The sequence below is a fragment of the Carettochelys insculpta genome, chromosome 1 (assembly GCF_033958435.1).
Source record: "Carettochelys insculpta isolate YL-2023 chromosome 1, ASM3395843v1, whole genome shotgun sequence".
In the NCBI taxonomy this organism is placed as follows: Eukaryota; Metazoa; Chordata; order Testudines; family Carettochelyidae; genus Carettochelys; species Carettochelys insculpta.
Window position 1 is genome coordinate 37,132,888 of NC_134137.1, and position 16,364 is coordinate 37,149,251.

At 42.8% G+C, this 16,364-nt stretch overlaps 1 protein-coding gene across 3 annotated transcripts in view; it reads right to left on the reverse strand.

Moving 5' to 3' along the window:
• Positions 1-924: 924 nt before the first annotated feature.
• Positions 925-16,364, reverse strand: part of TRPC6 (transient receptor potential cation channel subfamily C member 6) — a 138,528-nt gene continuing 123,088 nt past the window's right edge. The window contains exons 8-14 of one of the 3 annotated variants that reach the window (XM_074981675.1): positions 15,712-15,915; positions 13,172-13,210; positions 9,496-9,510; positions 7,630-7,641; positions 6,684-6,767; positions 3,746-3,821; positions 925-1,557 (exon numbers count right to left, since the gene is read on the reverse strand). In XM_074981675.1, coding sequence (XP_074837776.1) covers positions 1,406-1,557; positions 3,746-3,821; positions 6,684-6,767; positions 7,630-7,641; positions 9,496-9,510; positions 13,172-13,210; positions 15,712-15,915 — 582 coding nt within the window. In that variant the 3' untranslated portion in view covers positions 925-1,405. Of the gene's footprint in view, positions 1,558-3,745; positions 3,855-6,683; positions 6,768-7,629; positions 7,642-9,495; positions 9,511-13,171; positions 13,211-15,711; positions 15,916-16,364 lie in introns of all 3 variants that reach the window. The other 2 variants (XM_074981666.1, XM_074981683.1) reach the window with 2 other exon arrangements.

Sequence of the window (16,364 nt, forward strand, 5' to 3'; positions counted from 1 at the left end):
GTGCCCATAATACAAGAACTAGAGGACACCAAATGAAATTAATGGGTAGCAGGATTAAAACTAATAAAATAAAGTTCTTCTTCACTCAGCGCATAGTTAACCTATGAAACTCCTTGCCAGAGGAGACTGTGAAGGCTAGGACTATAACAAAATTTAAGTAAGAGCTAGATAAATTCATGGAGGTTAGGTCCATAAAAGGCTATTAGCCAAGGGTAGGAATGGTGTTCCTGGCCTCTTATTGTCAGAGGCTGGAGATGGATGGCAGGAGACAAATCACTTGATCATGACTTCGGTCCACCCCTCTGGGGCACCTGGCACTGGCCCCTGTCAGCAGACAGGCTACTGGGCTGGATGGACCTTTGGTTTGACCCAGTATGGCCGTTCTTATGTTCTCTCTGTTAAGAGAAGGCCCCCACAGAGCAGCCACACATTTTTTTTCTCGACAGACTGTCAAGAGCAGCGCTATGCCTCAAAGCTCTGAGGCAGTATGCTGCCAGCAAAAATGTTGTATTTCGTCCATATGCTGTTGACAAAATGCTTTTTGTTTGTGCACACTCCATCAGTTTTGTGCACAAAATGGGTTTTGCTGGCAGAGCTGAAGGTATGGCTCAAGACATTACAGAAACTGAAGAATCTCAGAAGATGGAAACAGATCAGAACTTCTCCCGAGGTTCAGGTGGATCGAGGGGTTTGCTTTGTGCCTCATCAATGGCTTTACAATAAAACTTTGTGAAAGGTGTTCTTTCCTAAGTGCAATAACTTGCACTGGAATGCAGCTTCTAGGCAGGGTGCATCAGTTTCAAGTTGTTAAAAAATAGTGGCGTGAGTGATAAGGAGGCAACTGACATGACATTATGACAAACATTTCAAAATAAATCATTCTCATGGCTTTGAGTTTTATTACAAATTGAGCAAAAGGGCTTTATATCTTACTTGGGACATTTTTCTTTTGAAAAAATAAATAGATTTTGATGTGGGGTGTTTTTAGATTAGGCTTACATGCCTTCTTCTCTTCTATTTTGTTCAATTATACTTATGCATGTATAGTAAAGGAAGTAAACAGAAATATGAGTGGTATATGAGGAATTTAGATTTACAAAACTAACAGTTTTAATTTATAATGGCCCTCCCAAATCCTTACTTCACATTTGGAAAGAAGTAAATTGCACATTGAATAGTCAAAGATTTTTTTCCAGAAGGGAGTTAAAAAAAAATATCTTTTCTCAAATGACATTTTTTGTCAATCGAACATGTAAGGGATTAGCCAACTGCAGTTTTTGGAACTGGAATAATTTCGTTTCTTGATCTATTATAAAAATGTGACTTTAGCTTGAGAAATTAAGGGAAAATAAATATGGCTTGATGTGGATAGTTGACATTTTGTTTCATTGCTTGAATTTTTATGTTAAATCCTGCTTTCTTCCTCTCTGGATTCAAATGAAAGTTTCTCCCCAAGTTTTCTAATGAGTACTGCCAGGTCTTCAGTGTTCTGGGATTTTTCCTCAAGAAGTTCATAACGGAGACTTGAGATGTCCTGTTTTATCTCCTTCAGCTCACCTAGGAGAAAGGAGATTAAAAGTTATGAAGCAAAAGAAAAAAAGAATATACCCAAGGTTGTTAAGGTAATCATTTATTTGGCCATGTCAACATTACCTGGAAGATCGACCCACTCAGGGTCGATCTTCCAGGATTCGATTTTGCATGCTTGGTAGGGAAGCGCAAAATGGACCTCTCACAGATCATCAGTCAAGCCCTGTACTCCTCATTATTGCAAGGAATAAAGGAGGTCAATGGGGAAAAACTCTCCCATCATACTTCCTCAGTGAGGATGGCCAAGTAAGTCAATTCTAGCTATGCATTGCTGTTGCTAGAATTACATATCTGAGGCAGACATTTTCCTAGTGTAGACCAAGCCTTTGTGCCAGACCATCCGATGCATGGATTTCCTGTGCCCAGCCGAAAGCATAGGAAGTTCAGCTGTCTTCATGGCCCTGTGCTCAGTCTGGGGTCTGGATGGACATAAGGAGATGGGATTGTGAGTACGGGTGTCTGGAACGAGAAGTAAAGGAGCTGTGGGGGACACATAATACCCACAAAGCAAGAACCTGCCCTATGTATATGAATCCTGCCTCTATGCATAGGAATCCCTCTTACATGAGGGCTCTGAGGGTAGCAGTGGCCAAGGAGCATGGTGTGTTGGGGCCAAGAATGCCAGAGCAAGCTGAGAGGAAGGAGGGAGTGGTATCAGGGATCACAGAGGCATCTGAAGCCCATTTCCTTCCGCAGATTCGCAGAATTATTGGGTGCAACCCCACTAGGAAAAGCTATAGATTTTTCTCTCTCCAGAGGCAACTCATTGGGAAGAGCAGTACTTTGTGGTAAAGCGTGGCCAATATGCAGATATTAACTCTGGAATATTTTTTAAAGGACACACATCAAGTAATGCGCACAACTGTTGATGTAACATGCCTGAGTAACACAAATTCCACAAAGGCATGTTTTTGAATAATCTACCAGCATCACCTTGTCAGAAAGCAGATTTGTTTAAGAGCAGATTTGAACCAGGCTGGATGCATAAGAAAATGAACCCCATTTATGAGAAAATATATGTTTCCTGCATATAGAATGAGAAGCCTGGCTCAGAACTGAAATCATATACTGGAACTCTGTGGATCTCTCAGTACTTTAGAAACCATGGGTAACAAGCTTGCAGTGACACGGTGATTACCAACCTTTTTCTTCTCCCCTCGGTGATGCATCCAAATGGGTGACAAGCTAATATTTACTTCCATATTTTTAATCTTTGGCAAATAGGCACGTGAAAAGCTAGAATACTGCTGAGCTACTGCATTTCTCTAGAGCTATGTCAACAGGAGAGAGCTTACAGTGGTACAGCTGAACAGATAAACAGCTGTAAGCTCTCTCATACAGCCATTCTAAACTGACAGGAGAGCGCTCGCCTGTCAAATTAATCTAGGCCCTAGAACGGCTGAAGCTATATCAGCAGGAGATGCTCCCCTGACAACATAGCACTGTCCACATTCTCATGTAAGAGGTGGTGATGGATAATTCACACCCCTGAATGACAAAACATATGTTGATTTAAGTTGTGGTGTGGCCATGGTTTTAATTTGCATCATCTGCTGAATGCAGGTAAGGCACTTCAGTACAGAGGCACAGTTCTCCTTTAACTTTCCATAAACAGAGGGGCGATATTTTGGTCAGAAGGCAGGGCCAGCGCATATCTATGGAGAAAGCAGGAGTGGGAGTGCAGCAGTTCTGTGTGGTGGTCTGCAGAACACACTTGCTAGTAGTGTATGAAGAGAGGTGGTTGCACACATTAAATCATATTAAAAGAAACTAGAATCTGTTAAATACTTCTCCAGTATTACCTTTGTCATACAAGAGATTGCTGTCATTGCCACATGTGAACCACAACATGAAGAATGCAAGGGACCTCTGCATCCCTACTGCCCTCCCAGACCCAACCTCAACAGTAATTGCCATCCCATCTGAAGTTGGGGGCAACCCAACTGTCCCATGCTGGCTAAGCCACTATTGTGTAATAATTTATTACTAGTTCTGATGATATATTTTTGTTTTGCCCTGTTTCCCAGGACTTTGAGATGTGATTGTCCCAAGAACATTGGGAAATTCTCTTTCAACAAGTTATTATAACCATTTTGAGTTACCTCTTTTAAGTCTGTGATTAACTTTGAAACCATGATCAAAATGCTACACTCACCTTCATTGACTTCATCGCTCTCCTTGTCTATCTGTGCTTTCAGTACATATCTTTTAATGAGACGCTTCATTATCTTCTGAGATGAGGAAGGAGAAAGAGTTAGATCTTTCTTGCACTGATTTTGAAATTCCAAGGCATATGTTCAGTCAACATTTTGCTACTCTACAGCTAGTCTTCCATTTAACACCTCCAGGCCATGACATTTGCCGGGACTAAAGGCCTACTGCATATAAAAGAAGCACGGACAGTCTGTGCTTTCATCTGAACTGTTAATCTGAAATTAAAATTATAAGTGGACATATCTTAATTAAAAACCATACTCCGTGGGGCTGATTCATACCAGTTGAGGATCTGACCCTTAATCATAACCAATTACTAAATACCTTTATGATAAATTTATTGTTTCCATATAATTTTTCATTACGCTAAATTATTTATGCTTCCCAACACCAGACTGAGAAAATTCTCTGGATACCATGGTTCTGAGGTTTATTACAGTGTAATGTTAACACAGTATGACTTCTGTCCTCTTTTAGCTAGGCCACACAGACAGGTTTAAGAGTCTGCGGTCATCTCAATTCTAACACACCTGGTATTTTAGCTCAGGAAGTAGAGGCTCATATTTTAAATCCAGAAGGCAGGATTCAATCCTCGCTGATGACTGGACCAGAAGCATCATTACATGATGTTTGCAATGGGGATGACACCATGGTATAATTTAATAATCCAAAAGAATGCCAAATACAAAGCCACATAGCCTAATGTTTACAGAGTAAGTGAAAAAAAAAAGTACTTTTATCTTAATAGCTATCAGCCCATCATAACTTGATTGGCCAGGCGAAGAGGCCAGGCATTCTGGGCTACATGGTTTGCTACATATAAGCTGCACTCAGGGATGATGCCACGCTGCTCCAAGGAGAACACCAGCAGGTTTCCTGTCTCAGAGATGAAAGAGATCTTGTGTAGTCAATCTCCATGGCCGTGTCTACACTAGCCCCAAACTTCGAAATGGCCACACAAATGGCCATTTCGAAGTTTACTAATGAAGCGCTGAAATGCATATTCAGCACTTCATTAGCATGCGGGCGGCTGTGGCACTTCGAAATTGACGCGGCTCGCCGCCGCGCGGCTCATCCCGACGGGGCTCCTTTTCGAAAGGACCCCGCCTACATCGAAGTCCTCTTATTCGCATCAGCTCATGGGAATAAGGGGACTTCGAAGTAGGTGGGCTCCTTTCGAAAAGGAGCCCCGTCGGGACGAGCTGCGCGGAGGCGAGGCGTGTCAATTTTGAAGTGCCGCAGCCACCCGCATGCTAATGAAGCGCTGAATATGCATTTCAGCGCTTCATTAGTAAACTTCGAAATGGCCATTTGCGTGGCCATTTCGAAGTTTGGGGCTAGTGTAGACGTAGCCCATATGTGCTACTATACCCTTTTCTGCACATGTAACTATGCCTGTGCTATGCCTACGCCACATGCCACTGGCACCATCACGTAGTGAAACATGTAGCTGTGTGCTGGAGTGAAAGCAGGCTGTGTTCACACTAAGTGAACTGGTATGGAGCTATGTGGAGCTTCACATGTCAGGGAAAGGATCTGGCAGGGACAGGCAGTGGGGAAGGCTGTGCCTTTTGTCCCTGTGGGAGCCCTTTCCCAACTGCTAGGCACCCTTCCAGGCCTAGTGCCTGCCTGGCCCAATACCTCTCTCCACACATTCCTTTCACAGCCCACCCGGGGAACCCCTCACTAGGCGATGGTGGGCCCCCAGGGGCCTCCATGCCTCCAGCCTGGAGCCACAGAGGTCAGGCTCCCTCCAGTCCCTCAAGAGCAGCTTGGGGAGATGCTGCTTCTTAGCAGGGCAGCTCTGGCAGCCCAGCTGGGAGCAGCTGCAGCTCAGCTTTGGACTTGGCCCTCCTGTGGCCCTAAGCTTGCAGGTGTGACATGTCCTGCATCCCCCTGAGCTGTACCCCTGGCTGGAGCATTTGCCTGGTGCGTGGACCAGTACCATGGCAGGGATGTGTCCACTCCTTTCCCTGCTGCCTCTCCACTGCCAGATCCTTTCTCCATTGCTGGAGCCTCCACAGGAAAAAGACTCCAACCAGAAAGAAGGCACATGACACGACACTTCTAAAAGAGCAGCACAGACAGGGCGGCACAGCTTGTGTGAGCATGTAGTTTAGGTACTTGCATACATGTCCATACCATTCAGCAAGTCTCTACTCCCCTGAGGCAGGCCTCACCAGCTACATCGCAATTTGTACTGGCGCTGGCGGGGTGGTGCTCTGCAGGCACTACTCCCAATGTTGCCAGAGGAAGCATGAAGTGTAGACATACCTCTGCTCACTTGGCTAGCCAGTTCTATTTGTCCCTTTCCCACCCCTCTGCGGTATTGTAAAAAGAGAGCTGTCTCTGCACTTCTCCATGTGAAGGAGCTGCAGTAATTTCTGGATCTTACATGGACTGAGCCAAGATTCCTCAAACGCTCCTCTCCATGTGCCCTCAATAAGGCAGACTGGGGCCTCTTGAGAAGCAAAGAATACGTACAATGTAACATAAGAACATGGAGCTTATAGCGATCTGTGATTCTTGAGGGATAAGAAAGAACAAATGCAACACAGAAAATTAATTTGCATTAGCTTTTGACCTGCTATTTTTTCCAAAAAGAAGAATTGCTGCTGATTTGCACTGTCACCAAAATGTCAGTCTTTCTTTGGCTAGAATTGTTCTCCATTGTAGCCTTTTAAAATAGTCCATGCAGAAATGTAGCACTGAGGAAGCATTCTACCATAATCATACAGCCAATGCAATTATTCTGGATTTATATTCATTAGATTTACTTTGGATCCACATTATAACTAATGCCACAATTTGTCTTTAAGTCTTTAATCTGACTGCTCTGACTCCTTTTTCAATGCAAGTTGTATTAAAAAGCCTTTTACCTGGTATTGTCGGGGAGGATTACTTAAACTATTTAAATGGAGATCATCTGAACTTCTGATACTTGATTGCTTACTTTGACCAAGCTGAAATAAAAATATTTGATCAGTATTAGCAATAAACGTAAGGAATATTTGGTTATATTTTCTTTGGTACAATCATTCTGCAGCAGAACATTAACTTTTATTTACTGGTAGGGTGCCTGTCTTTATCAACATCAAGGGCAACACTCCTATTCTGTTCAGTGGGGATAGCATTTCACCCCATCAGTTAACTCATCCAGACCCCACTTCTGGAAAATGACTATTTAGAAAAGCACTTCAGTACAGTGAACTCAATGAAACTTAATCGCATGCTTCAAATCATGTTGTTGCTTAAGGCCTGGATCCACAAAGACACACAGCATCATACTGCTAAGACCTTAGGCTCCTTGAAAACTACAATCCACAAAGGCTGAGTTAGGAATTAAAGCTCCCCACACAAACTATGTGGAGAGATATGCACCTGAGAATGGGATCCACAAAAGCCAGCACACCAGGCAGCTCCTGTCAGAGCAATAGCAGATGCTGATGCAATGGACGTGCGCAAAGCCTCATCCTTTCATGGCGTTAGGTGCCTATCTCTGTTTGGGACCTGTAGAAGGGAACCTCTCTCCTTGAACACCTGACTAACTCTGCCCAAAATGGCTGGGAAGGATGGGAGGGAGACGAGGAGAAGGGTTTATCTTATAACCTTTAACCCACTGCTTAGAGTACTCATCTAGTATGTGGGACAACCTTGTTTAAGTCCCCTCTATGTCTTAACCACTCTACTCTGGGATCTTCTGATGAAGGGCTTTCTCCATCTCTCTGCTTGTATTCAAATAATTAAAATTAGCTCAGCCCATGAAAGCGTGAAAATGTCTCTTCAGTCCAGTAGTTAGGATACTCAGCTGGAAGGTAAGGAAACCCTGTTCACATCCTGCCCCATCAGAGGCGGGAAGTAGGGAACATAAAATAGGGTCTGCTTCATCCTTCGGTGAGTTCATTACCCACTAGGCTAAAGGAAATGAAACAACCTGGCTGTTCTGTGGGAGAACTGGGCATTTTCAGTGCAAATCTGCCAGACTGGTCCCCACAGACAAGGCAGGCAGGGAAACATGTTTACACGGTTCGAGAGTCACGATTGGGCTCAGGTGCAAGCTAGGCATCCAGAGCCTGCTGGGTCAGCAGTCTACATGTCCAGCAGCAGAAACATAGATGGCTAGGGGACCTTTCTCAGCAGAAGCTGAGTACCAAGTTAGTATAGCTGTTTACAGGGCTAGATGGCAACTAAGTGGGGTCTGGTGAACCCTAATAGCACCTAAACCTGAAGTTCAGGCATCTAAGTCCCTTAGTGATTTGGCCTGAGTTCCTTCCTGAACCAATGTTCCAACAAGTAGGTACCAGCCAAACTAGGAAAGCCCAAGGATGACTAACAAAACTAGCAAAGCCCAAAGATGACTAACAAACAAAAATGAACACCAAAGAGAATTGCAGAATGGAATAGAAACTCTTGAGCTCTGAGAAACTTTACATTCATGTAGGTTAGGTCTGTAATGGAGTTCTAGAGCCTGGTGGTACTCTTAAATACACTACTGTAACTCCACTGACTTCAAGCATTATTTGCCACTAGCTTGTGTATTGCAGCCTCTTTGTGCACGTGTAAATGTTATACAAGGTGCAAGGTATTGAAGAATTAAGTTTCCTTGGTTTACATTTGGAGTTTGATGCTCCCCTCCCTGGTCCAATGTCTTGGTGTAAGATGATTACACAATGCAATTCAGTGCCTGTGGAGGTTCTAATTTGACAGTGTATATCTGAATCAAATTTTTGTTACACACTGGAGTGAATGGACATTATTAAAAGCTGGAGTACAAATTATTTGCAGGTAATATCGGGCTTCAGTTATCTAGGATACATTATTGGTAAATATCTTTGAGAAGGGCCAAAAGTATAATCTTGCTATGAAATGATGAATGATTACATTACAATGAGGACGACTTGAAACTGTCAGAAGAAAACAAATCATGTTTTACTATTGATTTTAAATCAATCAGCTCTATGAGCCATAGTGAAAGAAATAAGGAATATGAAACATAAAGGCCGTGTCTACACGTGCCCCAAACTTCGAAATGGCCACGCAAATGGCCATTTCGAAGTTTACTAATGAAGCACTGAAATGCATGTTCAGCGCTTCATTAGCATGCGGGCGGCCGTGGCACTTTGAAATTGACACGCCTCGCTGCCACGCATCTCGTCCAGACAGGGCTCCTTTTCGAAAGGATGCTGCCTACTTCGAAGTCCCCTTATTCCCATCAGCTCATGGGAATAAGGGGACTTCGAAGTAGGCGGCGTCCCTTCAAAAAGGAGCCCCATCTGGACAAGACGCGTGGTGGCGAGGCGCGTCAATTTCAAAGTGCCGCGGCCGCCCGCATGCTAATGAAGCGCTGAATATGCATTTCAGCGCTTCATTAGTAAACTGTGAAATGGCCATTTGCATGGCCATTTCGAAGTCTGGGGCATGTGTACATGTAGCCAAACTGATTAACCTGATGAGGACCTAAAGGGGTTAGCATTACAAACTCAAAATCTCTTACAGTTCTATCTGACATACAAAAATTATTTTCTCCCTAAAATATAGAGACACAGCAGCAGTATCTCAGATGCCATTGTGTATTAAATTGTGGGTACATGTATTTTTATTGAACTGGAAAGCCTTGAAACCTGATAGACAGTACATTGTGATATAATAGGAGGCAAGCTATGCCTGAATTGTAAGAGACATTGAAAGAACTAGTGAGTACTTAGACTTTTCAGCTTGTGTCTAATATTAGAATATGAAGTGTGAGCAGAGCGCTTTTATTAGGGTGAGATTCTGATTTCACTAAAAAGAATGTAAATTGGGAGTAAAACCAGAGAAGCCAGCATTACACTGGAGTAAACTAATGCAAGTGAGATCAGAATCAAGCCATTCATCTGTAACGAGGACAACACTTAAAAGGCTTGATTTTGTCCATTCTCTTCAGAACTTCGTAGCTGGAAGTTAGCCTTTTGTCTTACATTTTCTAATATACTGTAGCTTGTTTTCTAGAAATCAAAAGCAAATTTTACTTTTACATCCACTGTAAATTCAGAATTATTCCACTAAAATAAGGGAGTTAGTCTGGATTTTTCCAGGTGTAAATAAAGCAGAATTTTCCTGTAGTGCTTTATGCATGAAAATATTTCTTAGTCTAACTCTGCTTGTGTGTGTCTGTGAGATTGTGGGTTTTTTTTCAAGGTGCATTATACCAGCAATACTGTTGTGTGAGCCATTTCATGGTTGAGTTAAAATGTGACTATTGTGTGATAAAACTCAAATATCTGTTGGAGGCCTAAAAGAAGGAAGCATTGCTATAAATGTAAAGTTATTATAGTTTAAAAAGAAATAGTAGACATAATTGGCTAACACTGCGCTAGGGCTATGTCTACACTAGCTCCCCCCCCCTTTCAAAAGGGGGATGCTAATGAGGCACTTTGTGATATGCTAATGAGGCACTGTAGTGAATATGAAGCATCTCATTAGCATAATGGCAGTCACGAAACTTCAGAAGTACCACTTTCGATCGCGTGCAGGTCGTCTACCCGGTTATAGGCATAGGGGCTTGTGAAGTGTGCAGGGTCGTTTTGAAAAGGACCCCATGTAGACGAGCCACGTGCGATCGAAAGTGGCAGTTTCGAAGTACCGTGGCTGTCATCATGCTAACAAGGCGCTGCATATTCACTGTAGCACCTCATTAGCATATCCTGAAGTGTCTCATTAGCATCCCCCTTTCAAAAGGGGGTGGAGAGGTAATCTCATTTAGATTGTGCAGTATTTTTTTTTTCCAGAGAAGTAGTGAGATTCTGGACTAGACAAAGCCCTGGGAAATGAGTTGGCTGTCTGACAAAATAACTGTTTTTTTTTCTTAGTATTTGTGATTGTGAACTACTCATTGGTAGTGTCACAGTCCAATTCCATTATTGCCTGTTGTATGTTTGCTAATGTTGGGGGCAATTTAAATTCTATTCTCAACAACTCACAATCAGGGCTCATTGGCAAGTTTTGACAAATGACTTTTTGGCAGATCTGAAACCGTTTCCGAGTATGTACTGGTTTTCATCAAACTCTCACTGGCAGGATTGTTTAGGTCCAGGATTGAATTTCTAATCAAAACCACACAGCAAAATTAGATAGCACGGTAACTTGAACCTGGGCCTGCCTATGTTGTAGATGGCTGAACTAACTATTAGGCCATTCATTGGCTATTCTTGAGTATATGCTGTTTCTCAACCTCTGCTAGCAGAGCATTCCACTTGTATATAAATAATTACATAATCATTACAGAGTTTCCCCATCCTTCTAATTTTTTGCAACAATGGGCTGAATAAATTTTATTATGTGTGCCCAGTCATGTGCAAATGTGCACCTCCCACAGAAAAACCTGCTGCTAGCTGTGGGTGCTCTAGTAATCAGCTGGGTATTATCTGAAATCTCTTGTGGGCAGCCATCTAAGTGCTCAATTTACAGGGAACACTGATTCACTGGAACAGGGACTGGAACCCAGGCCCCATTAAGTGTCATAGCTACTCTAAACTGAGTAAATCCTTTCCCTCACGGCTATGTTTTGCACAATATCCATGAGACCTGATCAAATGAGTGGAAACAAATGGCATACTGCACTATCTTTATCTTGTCATTAACACTTCACTACATCTTCCCCTTTGTCAACAAGTGTAAAAATTGATATTACCTGAGGTAGACATTTTATTAACTGACCCCAAAATTGAAAGAATGTAGAAAAAGCAAAATGCCTTTCATTTAGGCAGGTAAGTCAAGTGATACATAAAAGTGTGTAAATTTGTTAAATCAGCCTGTAGTGACCCATACAGATGGGCTATGTCATTGTATTGCGTAACTGTGTAAGACCACTTGGTGGCAGGGAATGCCAGCATTACAAAAGCATTTTATTCTCAGGTTTGGAAGTTCTCTCTTTGAGCTTCATGGCTGCAGCATTATCTCTCCAGATAATTGCTCAGAAAGTAAATTAAGTTTGCCACAGAAATGACAAATATGAGCACGAAAATCTATTGCCTGTGTAATAACAGCTAGTACATAAGTATTTAGAGAAAGTGCAAAGGATGGTCATTGCTGGAGTAAGCATGCCTTAAAAAAGTGACTACACCTCAGTTTATCAAAGAACTTGGAGATGTGCTTAACTTTAAACACAAGATTAAGTGTTTTGCTGAACCAGTGCCTACAACTATAAGCTATAATATTTCTGTGGCAAAGTAAGCCATAAAGTGTGCCTCTTATCTAAAGAAAAACAAATGGGCAAGTGACAGATGATCAGTATAGAAGTGTTGTGTGAAAGAAGAGGTGGAGTGATCCAGAATTTGTTCCCTTATAGACACCAAAGGTCCACTTTTGTCTCTTGTCTATGGCACTACATACAGAATTTCCACACTTTCTCTATGTGGACTTCCTTTTTACTGTTATAGTGCTGCTGCTCCTGCAACAGCAAGAGCAGAAAGGATCTATTTGTAGAAAACATGGAGTTTTGGGCCTGTTCCTGCATACTCTTACACTGTTCAGTCAGCCACTGGAACTACTCCTGTAAATATGGACTGCTCAGCTGGTTAACAGTTTGCAAGGTCAGAACCCTTACCATGGTCTTATTCTAAATTGCAATTTATTTCTATTATTTGTAGGCAGACTGTTGACATAATTCTGAAGATGAAATTAAAATAACAATAATGAATCATCCAGACCTGGTCTATATGGGGGAGGGGATTATTAATTATAAAAATTAGAATGGGAATTGATAAACAACGTACCAGTAGTGATCATTCTAAACAATGCTTTTAGAAACAAAGGTTGGTTATATACAGTAGACCCCTGAGATACGCGCACTCATGTTGTGTGTATCTCGGGTTAATGCAACTGAGTGGCGGGGAGCTTGTCAGCAGCACTGGTCATTTTCCTGGTTGCTGTCAGTGCGGCATCTGACAGGAGCAGAGAAACTGCTTTCCGCAGGGGCAGCAGCTGCTCCTGTCAGTGGAGGGAGCTGAGTCAGGCTGTCAGTTCTGCCACTGACTGGAGCCAGAAAACTGACCAGGGCTGCTGCCCCTGGTCAGTTTCCCAGCTCTGCAAGCAGAGGGGAGCTGGGAGCCAGCCAGGCTCCCCAGGGTTGCATGAAATTTGACTTACATGGGGTTGCGCAAGAACACAACCCCCATGTAAGTCAGAGGTCTACTGTAAATGCATTTGTTAAATTTCCCAAGTAACATCATGTGAAATGTGTGTAATGATAGTTACCAGAGATTCACAGAATGCATCTCAAATCAGGTCAGAGGCAAACTGTGACAAATGATTTTAGAGGTGATATTGCTTATGGGACAAATGACCATTTTTGAACCCATTGTGCATTTGTTAAGAGGCAAGTCACAACATAATCTGTTGCTGCTCCTGCAGTTCCTTTTCTTTTATCCTAGATTATGACTGGTTGCTCCTTAATACTGTTTAAAGGAAAATCTTATCTTTTAGTAGGAGGGTAGAGGAGGAAGGAGACAAAAAAATGCAGGGGAGTAAAATGCAGGTAGAGGGATGAGGAGAGATTACAGGTAGGAGAAGAGATATGACATGTAGGCCATGTCTACATTAGCCCCAAACTTCGAAATGGCCATTTCGAAATTTACTAATGAAGCGCTGAAATACATATTCAGTGCCTCATTAGCATGCGGGCAGCTGCGGCACTTCGAAATTGACGCGGCTCACCACCGCGTGGCTTGTCCAGAAGGGGGTCCTTTTCGAAAGGACCCCGCCTACTTCGAAGTCCCCTTCTTCCTATGAGCAGATGGGAATAAGGGGACTTCGAAGTAGCCGGGGGCCTTTCGAAAAGGAGACCCGTCTGGACGTGCCACGCGGCAGCGAGCCATGTCAATTTCGAAGTGCCGCGGCCGCCCGCATGCTAATGAGGTGCTGAATATGTATTTCAGCGCTTCATTAGTAAACTTCGAAATGGCCATTTGCATGGCCATTTTGAAGTTTTTGGCTAGTGTAGACATAGCCGTAACGATGTATGAAAGGGTGAACAGGCACCACAGAGCAGAGACATAAGCACCTCTCTGTGCCCCACCAATTCCGCTGGGCTCTTCTTTTGGCTATTAAAGGGCTGTCCTCTATTGCATGATCACAGCAGGTCAACACTGCTGAAATTTGTTCCAGAAACATTGCTTGTCATGTATGAATTACATGCTGACACATAAACCTTAATTCTTGGCCCAAGTTACACAATCTTGGTCAAGCCGGAAAAAGCTATTAATCCTGTCACATGACTGTCAATTGCAGTGGTGGCTGTGTCCATGGTAAACTTTTTAAACCTACAAGACATTTGCTTCTGCTACCATGCCTAGTTTGTGATTTTTCCTTAAAAACTGTCACAGTAAACTCACTCTCTCACACATTTGGCAGTGCTGAAAATCTGCTTTCTGTTCATTTGGCTTGGGAAACTGTTCTAAAGTCTCTTCCCTCACCTGCATTTTGAGTTACAATAATGTCACAACACCAGTCTTCACACGTCCAATACAGCCTAACATAATGTGTTATATTCCTGTAAAGCAATGAGAGTTCATCTTATAGTGAGCTACTGGCAAGATAAAGCATTACATATTGCATATCAACAATGAGTGATCCTGTTAGATATGGCAGCAGTCCATCTCCACTGCACTGTAATGCGCTGTCACCTAAATACATCAGAGAACAAAAGTCTTGTCAGATAAAAGTATAAGGCCGACAGAGTTGGGTCATCGACAGGAGGGAAGGAACCTGCAACCTTTAGGGGCCAAAGTCATGTGTCTCTACAGCTTGAGCTAAAACCTCAACTAAATCTGTAGAGCAGAGGCTTCACTCTCCCTTGTTGTGGTCTCAGTGCCTCTGGGTGATACAAAAGCATGCCACCTAGAACAGTAAGAGGGAAGAGACATGGACTTAGAATGAGACCCACATTTTGAAACTTTAGAGCTAGGTTCACAAAGGGGCTTGTACTCAGCATTGTGAGGCATAATCTGAAAGATGCTGCCTCCCAGCAGAATCTGCAACCCATAGTCAGACAGCCTGGCTCCCCACCCAATGCACATGGAGAGGAAGGTGCCTACATAAAGGACAAACAGAAGACAACAAGCCACGTGGGGAGCTGACTAAGCTAGCCAGTAGGCAATGCTGGTGAGATATGTGGGACCCAAACTCTGCCTCTCAAAAGGGACTTGAGGGCCTAAGTCTGAGTCAGAGAGATGAGCCTGTACTTGCTCAGTACTCACAGCCCTGTCTCATAAAAAGCTGAGGAGAAGGAGCCTATCCTTATCCCTTAGTGGTCAGAGCACTCATCCAGGTTGTTGGGAACCCAGGTTAAAGTCTCTCCTCTGCCTCATGGGAAGAAAGAGTTCAAACCTACATCTCCTACCTCTCAAGTGAATGCCCTAACCTCGGGGCTATGGCATAGTCAATGGGGGCTGGAGGTGTCGCCCATTATGAAGCTGTTCCACTTTTTATGAAGTACTTATACAATCACTGGAGGAGGAATTGGATCCTCAGCCTCCCACTTTGTAGGTGAGTCCCCCAACCACCAAGTAACAGAAGTATTTTCTCACTCTCACCCTCGCCCCATGACCATTAAAGCATTATGCAGGGGTTAGGACTTAGGTGTCTAAAGAGACAGTTAGGCACCTCAGCCTCCTTATGGATGTAGCCCCTTTGAGTGCCTAGAGATAAGATAGAAGAATACGTATTAAGGCACCTAAATATGAGTTTGATCAACTTCTTCTGAAGCCAGAAGCAAAACTCTCAATGACTTTTGTGGTGTAAGACTGGACCCTAAGTGATCTGTTTGTAAAGATGCTAGGCACCCACTGTTGCTGCTCAAGTTGACTGCAATAAAAGAGTAAAATTATTAACTTCTAAAACTCATTATGGTGTATTGTACTGCAAAGTTACCTCATTCATCTCTGCGTCTTCCTGAAATCCTTTCTTATGGCACAAGAACAATTTAGAGATCAATTTTTTTATTCTGAGTAAGAGATACGCCAAAGATTTTGGAGTTGGCACTAGGTTGAAGGGTACTGGAAGAGTTCTCCCCTCCTCAAAGTAGGAAAACCAGAGTTTAGCCCTAGCAAATTTCCATTCCACATCAGCATCATCCTATAAGACAGAAACATAACTGTCAAAACAATGCTAACAATGTCTTCATTACTGAAGTTATCCTAGAAAAAGTCATTTGTGTTTTGAAAAAGAATGGCTGACATGCATCTCAGCTCTTTCACAGTGAGTACTATTAGTTTGTAAAAGGTGTGTACAGGGAAGCCCTATCCTTTGACGTTTCAAAAATTAGACTGGAGAGAATGAAAGGCCATGTGTCAGGAAAACTAAATGTTAAGCTTGATGATGATTTTTCAACACATGCATAAGTGCTCTATTGAATAGGGATGGATTTAAACACATACTTAAAATAGAGCATGGGGCACAAAACTGGCCATTTGTAGGAATTAAAGACTCCATGGCACTTTTTCTAAGATTACTCACACTTTTCTGTTTAATTTCCAATTTCTTTTCAGCTCATCACAATACATTTAGTGTGAATTGCTCTTGCA